This window comes from Mustela lutreola, chromosome 7 (genome assembly GCF_030435805.1).
Source record: "Mustela lutreola isolate mMusLut2 chromosome 7, mMusLut2.pri, whole genome shotgun sequence".
Lineage (NCBI taxonomy): Eukaryota > Metazoa > Chordata > Mammalia > Carnivora > Mustelidae > Mustela > Mustela lutreola.
The window spans coordinates 50,854,588-50,868,015 of NC_081296.1; the positions used below are offsets into that span (position 1 = coordinate 50,854,588).

At 34.6% G+C, this 13,428-nt stretch overlaps 1 protein-coding gene across 8 annotated transcripts in view; it reads right to left on the reverse strand.

Annotated features, from left to right (window-relative positions):
* HERC1 (HECT and RLD domain containing E3 ubiquitin protein ligase family member 1) overlaps positions 1–13,428 on the reverse strand; it is a 190,806-nt gene that overhangs the window by 78,413 nt on the left and 98,965 nt on the right. For all 8 annotated transcript variants that reach the window (XM_059180736.1, XM_059180734.1, XM_059180731.1 and 5 more), the window contains 6 exons: positions 8,874–9,142; positions 6,162–6,377; positions 5,399–5,519; positions 4,932–5,169; positions 4,583–4,776; positions 588–743 (listed from right to left, as the gene is read on the reverse strand). In XM_059180736.1, the coding sequence (XP_059036719.1) occupies positions 588–743; positions 4,583–4,776; positions 4,932–5,169; positions 5,399–5,519; positions 6,162–6,377; positions 8,874–9,142 (1,194 nt within the window). The remainder of the gene's footprint in view (positions 1–587; positions 744–4,582; positions 4,777–4,931; positions 5,170–5,398; positions 5,520–6,161; positions 6,378–8,873; positions 9,143–13,428) is intronic.

A 13,428-nucleotide genomic window follows, 5' to 3' on the forward strand; every position in this document is an offset into this window, starting at 1 on the left:
TTAAAATGGATGAATGGATAAAGAAGATATAGTTCATTTATATAATGGAGTATTACGCCTCCATCAGAAAGCATGAATACCCAATTTTTGTATCAACATGGATGGGACCGGAGGAGATTATGCTGAGTGAAGTAAGTGAAATAAGTCAAGCAGAGAGAGTCAATTATCATATGGTTTCACTTACTTGTGGAGCATAAAGAATAACATGGAGGACATTGGGAGATGGAGGGAAGTGAGTTGGGGGAAATTGGAAGGGGAGACAAACCATGAGAGACTGTGGACTCTGAGAAACAAACTAAGGGTTTTGAGCCTGGTGGTGGGTATAAAGGAGGGCATGAACTGCATGGAGCACTGGTGTGGTGCACAATGAATTTTGGAACACTGAAAAAAAATTAAATTAAATTTTTAAAAAATTCCTGTCAATTTTTACTTCTGAAATTACATTTTTCTTTTGATCAAGTAAGTATTCAGAAAATAAAAGTTGTGAAATCAAGGTTAATTATTCAATGTTGCTCAAGTCCGGCACTCTCTGAATAAAACACATGTAATGTATAAAAATACTCTAATACAAGGTAAAGGTCATATACCTGAAGAACACTTCTGAGATGCTATATTTAGAAGCACTTCTGTCCATTTTGGGGAAGCCATTTTTGATTGAATTGCTTTTGAAGATACAACTCTGCGAAGAAAAACTAAAAAATCCCCCAGGTGCAGTTCGGCTGCATGTTGTTTCCTAAGAGCAGCTGAAGAGGGAAGAGACAAGATTACATTACAACCAAAAATCAACAGAAAAATGTCTTATATCAAGTAACTTACATTAAATGCAGGAAGCCCAAACTTAACTTAAAATTTAAGTTGTCAATTAGCTGCTGAATTTTTATTTATTTTATTTTTTTAAGATTTTATTTATCTATTTGTCAGAGAGCAGGAGAGAGAGAGAGTAAGAGAAAGCACAAGCAGGGGGAGCAGCAGAGGGAGGGGGAGAACCAGGCTCCCCATTGAGCAGGGAGCCCTGACAGAGGTCTTAATCCCAGGACACTGGGATGACGACCTCAGCTGAAGGCAGACGCTAAACCAACTGAGACACTCAGGCGCCCTGCTGTTGAATTTTTAAAACTTAAAGGACAGAATGAGGAAAGGTCAGAAAATAATGCCAAGCTTAAAACATTTCTTACATTTGTGTACAATAATGAGGTTGCTAGAACAAAGTATGTGTATTTGGTTTTGCACATTTTTTAAAACTGTTATTCTGAAAAACAACAGTTCTCTATGCAAGTCTAGAGTTTTACCAACTAGAATCTGAAGGAACTTGTCTGTGAACCCCCTTAAAGTTGCATGAAAATTGTGTACCTGATTAGTAAAAGTTCACAACTTGGATCACATTTTCAAAAAGTCCATGATCTCTCCCAGCCCAATCAAATTAAGAATCACATCTCTAAAAAATACTTTGTGCTTTCAGATTCTACAAAGAAACAAATCTCTAGGCCTGAGTCTGATCTGACTGAGCACTAACTCCATATATATAAACAGCTTTCATACAAACGTGCCCTAACCAATCTTCCCAGTTTTTCCAGCAGCATTAGTACCAGATTCTCTCTCGTATACCCTCCCAGTTTCCCTCCACCCTGTGCATTTTGAGGCCAGGGAACTATCTGCTTTTCCTGTAATGCACCATGTTCTATCATCATCCAGCACCTCTCATACCCTCTCAGCAGTCAAGGGGAAGAAGATGCCAGTGAGGCAGTTGCCCAGAATGTCAATCTCTAAGGGGCACAAAAACATAAAAAATCCTAACTACCTGAGGAAGGTATACATTCCTTTCAGGGAGATCCTGGCATGTCAAATTAAGAAACACACAAGACAAAGCACTTTAGAGGAAGACCCTCGCACCATGGGCTACACTTAGATGACCAGAATCTATCTCCACAGACATCTCGTCATTGCTGGAGGACTTCTGTTCTGTGAAGATGGGTGTAGATGTCTAGGACAGAACTAGAACGCTGGCAACAATTGGAGACCACTGTACTCCTTTGCTACACTTTCTCTACCTTGTACTCTAACTCTTCTTTGCTTAAAAGCTAAGAAGCAAATATTTTTATATCACTTTGAAGAATATAAAATTATTAGCCTTCCCTAAATACCCACATATCACTCCAACCTGTTTGTATACATTCCTCCAAAATCCAGTTTAAAAAGCTACCTCTTCAATGTGAACTTCTCTCTGGGTAGAGATCTTCTCTCTACCCAGCTACCTCTTCGATGTGAACTTCTCTCTGGGGAGAGATCCTTGGGAAAACCTCTTCAATGAGCCCTCCATTCTACACCCCAACCTCACTCCTAGCAAGTACCTCTGTAACAAGACACTAAATTAATTAAATTAACTGAAGTCTGGAGACCTTCAATTATATAATTATATATAATTATATTATATTTATTTATATATAATTATATGTATTCATAATATATTTAAATATATATATTTGTATATTTAAAATCTATTTGTATATTTATTATTTAAAATCTATTTATATATAAATATTTAAATATATATTTTTATATATTTAAAATATATTTATATATTTATATATTTATTGTTTTAAATATATAAATATATTAAAAATCTATTTATATATTATATAAAATGAATATATTACAATATATTATAATTATATGTAATTATATATATGTTTTTTAAAGCTATGATCAGATAGTCATATTATAGCAATGAAATATGGCTTTACATATAATTATATGTAATTATAATATATTGTAATATATTAAATATATAAATATATTTAAAGTATATATAAAGTATATATAAAGTATAAATAGTATATATAAAGTATATTTATATATTTATTTAATATATTTATATATATACAGATGTTTGTATTATATATTATATAATTGTATATTAATTATAATAATTATATAATATAAAGCTGGGTGATATACCATGGTGATTCAGTTTGTTTCAGTATCAATACCATGTTTGAAATGAAAGGTACACCTTATTTTGGTAAAGTATTTTAGATGGTTTGTGGGGTTATTAAAAGGTGGCCACTATGTGTGACCCTCCCAGCCATCCCCACGAATAGAGAGAGGACAGCAGCATTCTCTCCAGGATGACCTGAGAGGAATGGGTGTGGGTTCAGCCTGCTGTTACACCTGCCAAGATTCATTCACAGAAGAACTCTTTCTTTCTTTCTTTCTTTCAAAGATTTTATTTATTTATTTGACAGAAAGAGATCACAAGTAGGCAGAGAGGCAGGCAGAGAGAGAGGAGGAAGCGGCCCACTGAGCAAAGAGCCCGATGCCCAATGGGATCACGACCCGAGCCGAAGGCAGAGGCCCCAAACCACTGAGCCACCCAGGCGCTCTGAACTCTTTCTTTCTTTACTGGATATGGAAGGGCTCAGTTTTCCTGGAGACCTAAAGGTTGAGAAGTAACACTATTATGTCCTCCTTGCTGTCCATATGTATGGTATTCAGCAGAGAATGGTGAGAAACTATTACCTTAACCACCTTGTATTCCTCGCTGGATCTCAGGAAAAACAGGAGGTGGCATTAAAAGCTTATGTTTATTTTACCCCTTGTGAGCCTCTCTCTGTGAAGAGGGAAAAGGAATCTGCCACAGTTGTAGCCTCTGAAACCAAAAACTGGTCCTTAATCAGACTCGGACATCCTCTTAGACTCTGACTTAAGAAATTTAGCTCTTTCTTCTGAGACTCTTATATTACACTGTTACTATTTGTTGGCATGTCTGCCTCTCTAGAAGATTCCCGAGAGCAGAGACAATGTTTTATCATTTTTGTATCCACAGGATATTTCCTCTATCCACAATATTATTTTAATATTAATTCATCTAATTTTATTATTATTAAAAGATTTTAACAGAGAGGATTTTAAGGGCTCCCAGAGTTTATTTTGATAGTAAGACATGGTAGTTTTGTAAAAACATTTAAAATAAATGACCAATTTTAAACTTTTATTCCTTAATTATGTAGCAGACAAAGGTAGCATTTCTGCTGTTTTACAATGTTCACTATAGTTTTTTAAAGCTATGATCAGATAGTCATATTATAGCGATGAAATATATAACATTTAAAAATAACAAGTGACCAGGAAATATAACAGCCTAGCAGAAGTTCAGCTACTCTAATTCTAACCTACTTCCCAAATATGAAAACCTTGGTCCTGGGGGAACACTTAAGCCAAGACTATGATTAAAGATACACTATGAAGATCAAATGCTAAGAAAACATAACCTGGGAGAATCAGTCACCTGGAACCTCTACACTCCAGACCCAGGACAGCCAAAGAGAAGTTGAATCTAAAGAGGAAGCAGTATGGTCACTGCATCAAGGTTAATAGACTCTAAGGAGAAAAGGTTTGGTCAGAAGCTCATTTAAATCATACATATTTGGAGAGAAAAGGGGTTTATAAATGAATGAATAAAAATTCCTTCAAAAAAATTCCTTCACATCTCACAACAGAAAGAAGTCTAGATTCTAATGATATTTACACAAAAAGGACTCAATAAATGCTTGTGAATGATGACACAGAAAAGAGTTTATGATACCTCTGAAGTCCTTCTTTTCAGTTTCTCCACTGGATTCAACTTTTTTTCCTTCTTCTTCACCCTCTTCTCCTTCCCCTTCTCCAAAAGAGGCCATAAGTAGTACACCAGCTTGGGATAACAAATTCTTCAACTGACTACAAAGTAGGTCCAACAAGGACTGAACTACTTTGGGGCTCAGTTTATCAGCATAAGTCCTACATGAAGTAACAGGAAAAGAACAGTGGTAATAACACAGCTGGGCAATTGTTTGTGCTCGAACATATAAAGGAGATTGGGGGAAATGGAAACTACTAAAATGTGAAAAGACTAGTCCTATATAGCTCCCACCAAGACATCTAATAATGCTCACCCTGTAGTGATGGCCAGAATCTGGAGCAATCTTGTACTAGCCACTTTTAAAGCTGTGCTAAGCTGGGAAACACCCGTCTTTGGCAACAATTGCAGAGGCTGTCCCAGCATGGTGTCTGTGCCACATAACTGCGACAATACATTCAGCAGACCGGTGGAAATTGCCAAAGAAACATCCACTGGTTGATAGTGAACACTCAGGGCAAAAACTGTAACCAACAGGAGACGTTGCTGGGCTTCTAGAAAAGACAGAAAGACAACAGAGAATTTTCTTTGAAGTAAGCAAAGCATTTACTAAAATAATCATATTCCAAAATATAAATAGTAATGTGGAACACTATTACATTTTCAAATATTTATTCTCCACCTGTAAATTGACCTACTAATGTTAAAATAAGATACAGAATACCTAAAGTACCTAGCATCAAACATAACTTGCATCTTACATTTGCCAGACCAGTTACTCACCAATGTGATGCTTGTTTGCTTGCAGAGCTCTCTCTAGGGTAGCAGACAATTGTTGATAAATCTTATGCACGGCCACCTGGATTTCAATCTGAATATTTCTTTTAGCTGCTCTGATCCCATCCTGAATTATATATAAAAATTTACTTTTTCTATTAGTAATAACACCTACCCAAATAAAAATAATAGCATTTTATCCCACTCTATGATAAAGCCCTATGGTGATTTTTAATTATTCCACATATTTCAGTATATAAAAGTTTTATAATAAGCTTGTATTTAAATGCTTGACAATTCTTGATTCTATATAATCTTTCTCCTTTCCCACAAAGCAATATTCTTCTCAAATATGGAAGACATAGAGACAACACTTAAGAAAATTTTTTGAAGCCATCAGAGAAACCAGGTAAAGTGATCAAGTGTAAATATAAATTCTTGAAATCCATCCTCGCAAACACTAATTCCTATCCCAAATTAGAGCTATCTCTACCCAATATGACTAAGGGTTAAGAAAACTGAGCCAGCAAAGAATCTACAAGAACAACAGTAAAAATGGCCCACCTGATCCCAAATATACAACTATTACTACTCAGGAAACTAAAACAATTAGGTATCTTTAAGAATCATTTAAAAATCTTTATACTTTTAAACCTCAGTATTAAACACCAGAACATTTAGCATTATTAAATTGATTTTGTTAAAAAAATATATATGTAATCTGAATGTCTGCAAGGTGTCATCCTCACACAACAGATCCATCACCCACCTGATAGTGATGCAATCGGCCACTCTCTCCTTTGGCTCCTGCATGTCCCACAGTGCCTAAACCAAAACACCCTGCTAAAAACTGTAGCCTCACAGACGTGAGCAGTGTGGATGACTGGAAGCCTGAGCTTGACCTGCTTCCTGCCAGAGAGACGCTACCTTTTTCCTCCATCCCAGACAACAGAACGAGGATCTGGTGAAGTGCTTCTAAACGAAGCTTGAGAAAAGTAAAATAAATATATTTTAGAGTCCTTCACTGAACTGAAACATAAAGGAATTCCAACACAGATAATATATTACTTAGCACACAGAAAGCTCTGACAGTTCTTAGAAAGCCATTTATTAAACATTTATTTTATTATTAAGACTTTTTAAAATCAAACTATTTCTAAAATTCTACTAAGCATACTTCAGTATAAGAGGCTACACAGGACAATGGGGAAAATAAATTTGGGTATAAGAGACCTAATTTCAAGCCAGACTCTTTACTCTGTTGACCTTGGAAAAGTCACTTAACTTCCTGAATCTGTTTCTTCATGTGTCAAAAGAGGCTAACACTGGGGCACCTGGGTGTCAGTAGTTAACCATCTGCCTTCAGTTCAGGTCATGATCCCAGAGTCCTGGAATTGAGTCCTGGAATTGAGAAGGCTCCCTGATCAGTGGGGAGCCTACTTCTCCCTCTCCCAGTCCCCCAGCTTGTGTTCCCTCTCTCACTGTCTCTGTCATATAAATAAAATCTTTATTAAAAAAAAAAGAGATTAATACTGTAGTACTTTAACCTACTCACATAGCTATTTTGATGCTCATGAGAATAAATATGTGAAGGTTTCAAAACCGTAAGGTGCTATGATTATTGCTCCTTTCACTTATAATAAAGTAGTGCAGAATGAATACTGTTTAATTCGAGAATTAGAAAAAGTATTTCTGCAAGGTTTCTCTGGGATTCTCCTGAACACTGGGCTCTATATTCCCTAGGAAGACAATACCCACAACTCTGGCCAATCAGCCTACTCCTTTTTTATAATAAAATTTTTATTTTAAAATAAGTGTACACCTAATAATGTACAGAAGAGTTGAAAGATGGTACATATGTATACCTGTATCCTGTATGCCATCCCCTACCTTTTGCTAATGTTATCATCTTAGGTAACTATGGTACACTTATTAAAACTATGAAATGAACACTGGTACAACACTATAATTAAGCCATGGACTTTATTTGGATTTCACCAGTTTTCCCATAATGTCCCTCTTCTGTTCCAAGATCTAATGCCAGAAAGCTTGTTGCATTTAACTGTCATGTTTCCTTAGTCTCCTTTAGTCTGTGACAGTTTTCATCTTTCTTTTGGAGGAGCTGTTCATGTATTTTATAGAATATCCCTCAGTTTGGATTTGCCCAATGTTTTCTCATGACTGGACTAGAGTTATGGATTTGGGGGAAAATACCAAAAGTCCTTCAGAGATGCATGGTAGCACCATAATTTATTACCGATGATGTTACTCTTGATCACTTGGCTAACATTATGTCTGCCAGGTTTCCACAATGTAAAATTAATTCATTTTTTTCCCCTTTTTATACTCTGTAAGCCGTGAGCTCCTAAGTCCAGCTTACCCAGAGAAAAAGGAGGAATTAAGCTTTACCTCCTAGAAGGAAGGGTATTAAAGAATTTGTGTACAAGGGTGTCTGGGTGGCTCAGGTCATGATCTCAGGGTCCTGGGATGGAACCCCATATCTGGCTCCCTGCTCAGCAGGAAGTCTACTTCTCCCTCTCTCTTTGCCCTTCCCCCATGCTCATGTCCGCCCACTCTCAAATAAATAAAATCTTAAAAAAAAAAAAGGAATTTGTATATATGTTAAAACCAGAATAATTAATAAATATTTTGAGGGAGATACTTTGAGGTTATGAAGACATCTTATGTCTCCTTGAAGTTTTGCTCACTAATTTTAGCATTCATCATTATTACTTAAGGGTTCTAATCTAGCCCTTTTTATTTATTTATATTTTTCAAAATAATTTAATAACAAATATGCCATTTATTTCTGTAAAATAGTAAAAGAAAAAATGCTTAACTTTATATTAATATACTGGAGATACGTTTCATTTCCTAGTACACGTTTAGATTATTTATCAAACATTGCTAAAATAGAGAAAAGCTCTTACAAACTACAAAAGTAACTTTGTGTCTCCCAAACATTAATATCAAGTAGAAAAGCAGCAAGCAATGATTAGCAATATTCATACACTATTTTAATAACCCAAGAGGTAACTCTGATACAACTATTTGATCTTTTTTTCACATAACTTTGTTAATGACATTATTTGAAATGTCATTTTAAAGTATGGATTTTAGCATGTTTCTATGAAGTCTTCTGCAATATAAATATTTTTTAAATGGAGACAAATGGGTCAAAACTGAGGCTCTAAGAACCATATCTATATGCTCACCAGCCAGTCTCACCCTGATTTCTAGGAGACAAGGAAAGACTTATGATTAAAGTACCTTGTTCTAAGAGATGGCAATTAAAAATGAACTTTGTCCACTTCAAACAAAACATTATGCTGTTTCAGTCATGAGAGTGACATCAAAAAGTTCAGGTGGAGGAAAGGGAGAAGGAAGGAGTAGAAGAGAAGGAAAAGATTTTCCTACTATTGTGCTTTCAATGATTTAAGTTTCTCTAGTGCCTTATGAGGAATAAATATCAAAGACTTACTTCTGCCCTTAACTGCTGCTGTTCCATTGCAATGATGGAGGCTTGGGGACTTGTAGACATACTTTCCTCTGGTTCCTTAAAACCTGGGGCATTCCCCACATCTCCACTCACAAAGCTTACAACATTTTCAATCAAAGTGTGAACTCCCAAAGACTTGGTCAGATCAAAATCAGACTCAAAGGAGTAAGAGGAGTTGCATAACCAGTCTCTGCTATGTTTCAGGTGAGCCCAAGAGTCACTCAGGGATTCCAACTGACTGTGCAAAGGACCTACAAACAGAACAAACATGTATCAATGTCAACCAAGTAGAGCATAAATTCTGAAACTAGACGAGGGCTGAGTGCTGCTACCATACCAACTGGTGAGAAATGGACACTCATGTTTGAATACATGCATGCATTAAGTGAATTTGAGCAAAATGCTTTGGTAAAAAAACAAACAAACAAAAAGTAGAGCAATGTAAGAAAATAAAGGAAAAGCCCTGTTTGATGTTTCAGTGTCTCTTTAAGCGCTTTAGCAACACGCTGCCACAAGAAAAAGAAAGGCAGAAGCTGCTCTCAAAATGCTTAGCTTAAAATGCTCTGCAGTATTAAACCAGACCACCATTTATGAACAAAAAAGAACTAGACACTTGGGACACTGCTGGTAAGACCTAACAGTAATACAACTTTATCTGATTTAACATTATTTTTGCAAAAAGTTAAGACTGAGCAAAAAGTCTACATATCTACAATGAAACATTACCAAAAAAATGAATATAGAAGGGCAAGTAAACTTACACAAAAAGGAGACACAAACATCACCCTTTGGGTGTCATTAATATAAGAAACACTTTCACTGTGTCATATGCATATTTATTGCAGGCTGTGAAACTCCTAGATAGAGGAAGCAAAGTTTCACAGACAAGAATATATGAGATTCACTGTAAAATGGTATCTATTTAAAATTACCAAGTGATGTCACAATAGTTGCTAGATATAATACCATTAGTTTTGCCAGTGGGCATTTTCTAGACTTATAATAGGTGAAAACATTAGACAATGAATATGTTAATATGTTTTAACTCAACAGCTGTCTAAGTCACATGGCAATATTAACTTTAAATAAATATATAAATGTCCCGTTCTTACATGCCTTGTCTTTTTTAATTTAATTGACTTCAGGTATATGAATTAGATTAATCATAATCCTTGGCTCATGATATACTCTCATCATTGGTCCAAAATGGCCTGTTTCTGTATTTATTTATAATAAACATGAACACAAGAACTAGAAAATTGATAAAAACTTATAACTGCCTATCTGCTGCTCTGCTCCTCCTCCAACCCATCTCTCCCTATTTCCTCCTAGCTAAGGCTGTCATTAACCCTAAGCTGGGTTTATCATTCCTTTGCTTTTATTAATACTAAATACTGTTTTATCTTATATGTATTCATTCCCAAGACAAAGAATGTTCAGTTTTAGTGGGTTTTGATTTTACAAAAAATAGCATTTTATGTACTCTTTTTGGGCATACTCTCTTCCATCAATATAATACTGCCAATATTCATTCACATTATTGCACGTAGCCATAGTTCATTTGTCTGAGTGCTGTATAATGTCCTATTATGTGAATATACCAAATTTCTCTTTTAGGAATGCATCTTAAGTACCCAATAAAATATGCACTCCAAAAATTCTATCTGTTGCATAACAAGATGAAAAAGAATTGGGAAGAGAACTACTTAAATACTAATGCCCACAGAGAAACAAATAAATAAAATATTGACTGTCTAACTTATTTCTGAATTACTATACCAAATGTCAGTAAAACCCCAGGACTTCAAAATAAGATGTAGAAATTCAGCCAATATTATAAAGTAACTGAAATAATTTATAAGCATTCTACTAGAATAATTTAAAATGACCACAAATACATGGTTTATCTGCCTCCCATGTTTCAGCAAGAATTCTTAAGATTAAAAAAATGCTGAATTTTCAGTTTTACTGAGCATGAAAAACAATCAACCTGAAAAATTCCCTAAATTGTATAGCTGAGTATTGTTTCACATAAAATAGAAAAGAGTAAAAAAAAATCTAAAGAATAATGTCCAGGATGGATAACGTATTAAATTAAAAATGATATTTAAAGAATAAAGCAGAACCTAATAAAAAAAGAAAGAAAGAAAGAATCCTTTTCCATGTCCTTAAGCACCTCAAATTCAGAATCTGGATATAGCATGAACTTACAAATGATAGTTTCTGGATCTCTGCATTGAACTTCTTTGTTCAATAATAAAATCTCAGAATAAAAAGTTCTGTTTTCCAATACTTACAAATTACTTTTCAAAATGAAAATAAAATATGCCATGAGCTAGTGTTAGAACCACAGAAGTAAAACAGCCCTTGAAGACTATGTAGTCCTCAATTTCCAACTGAGGAAACAGAGACACAAAAAGTTGATCTGTTAAATTAATAACATGAATTTCTTAATTTTATGGGAAGGATGTGATCTTACATATTCCTGTTATTAGTCAACATCACGAGTCACTAGTCCATGGAAATGTCACCTGCCTGCCTACACAAAGGTTCAACTATGAAGAATATATAAAGAGTGAATTTCTTTAATATACCCCAAAATGTTCTAGGAATGGGTGGGCAACCCATTCAAACCCTCTCTGCAAATTAAAGCAGGAGCTGAAGTTTTTGTATAAAGAATCAGACAGTAAATATTTTAGGTTTTTGTGGGTCATAAAGGTCTGTGCTACAATCACTCAACTTTGCTGCTGTCGTAAGAAAGTAGCCATAGACAATATATAAGCAAATGACTGTGTGGCTGTGCTCCAGCAAAACCTTATTTACAAAAAAAGGTAGCAGACCAAACTTGGCTTACTAGGCATAGTTTGATGACGCCAATGAAAAAGACGCAACTTATTAGGTGTAAGACCCAAACAAAACTTTGTATGACTAAAAGAAAGAACAAGAAAAATACGAATGAAAGCATTAGGATACATAAATAAAATAACTGTAACCCAAATACTTAGGGTGACATAAAAAATATTTTAAAACAAAACCTTACATTATGGAAATGAGATGACAGAACTCTTAATATTTAAAAAATATTCTAACAACCTGATAACTTTGGTTTGTTCGATATTGTTTAATCTGAATACAGGAAATACTGTGTCTGAAAAGTACAACAAAAGCTTCCACAGAGTATGTGACTAAGTCCAGTTCCTACTTAGTATTAATTCAGAGTCATCTACTATAAAAAGAAAATATAAAGTCTAAGAAAATTTTTGAGATTGTTTACTTGTCCTTAAAACTTTGGTTCTTAAATGGAATTTTCAAAATGAACATGGCAGAGCTGCAATACATACTTTATAAACCATAAAATATGTAGGCAAGCCAAAAGGGGAAAAAAATTAAACATGCCATCATGTACTTGCTTGAAGCTCTTCTTTTTTCTGGGGCTCAACTGGCCAAAAAGGAGTAAATACACTACCACACAAGAATCAGAAGACAAAAGGAGAAATTTGATACAGGAGACAACATTTACATTTGCTCTTCTTTATATAATCTAATTTGAAATGCACAGTTACAACAGCATTTCACCCATACATGTTATACCACAAAACACACATGCTGATAAATGCTTCCAGTATTATTATAGCTGTAAAACCCTAACACTTTATTTAAAGACCTAGGGAATAAAAAAAAAAAAAATCCAACAATATGATATTTTAATTAAGAAGATCTCTGCTTCTTAAATTGTTGCTTTGGTATTCCCACCATTTTTCAGTGCATCAGCTTCAGCTTAACTATGAAAACTAAAGTTAAGTATCTGCAGAAAAGTATCTTTCAGTGAAGGATGAGCTTAGTTCCACACAACTACTGCAAGTCTTTATGGTATTTATCAAAGTTCCAAAATACTAACACACGTAACAGGCTTTGTCAAAAATTTTGACAAGCTGCTCTAAGAATTAAATGTGTTAATATGTTTTACGTCATTAGAACAATGACTGGCATACATAAGCAGTTTACAGGTTTTAAAGAATGCAAATGTCATATTATCTCTGAAGTGCTAAGCAGAAATATGTTTCACTTATCTCTTTTTAAAGTATTTTGTAACTTTTTTTGGTTTTAGAATTTAGCTTGCATGCCTCTAAAGAGATGAGCAAGTTGAAGGAGCTAAATTTATTTACTCATTTTGCTCTATTCCTTCCTATATGCCCTTACTTGGACCAACTATGAAACATGCACTGGAGTGAAGGAAGAAGAAGCAATCATGGCTTAATAGCATGAATCCTAGTATTTCCAACCAAATACTGAAATTACAGGCACTAGGAACTCCCAAGGAGCAGTCTTTGGAAGCACCATAAGGGCAGGTGAAATGTGTATACAACCATTAACTGTTATTGATACATCCATTTAATTTCAGTAAATGGGACATAGACACTTATCTCTAATTTTTATTAGATTTTTAATAACTCAGGACCACTGAGACTATTTATTACAAAAGCTATGTGAGGAAAAAGTTTACATTTCCACTTCAAAATATTGGAAAGTGGTAAAC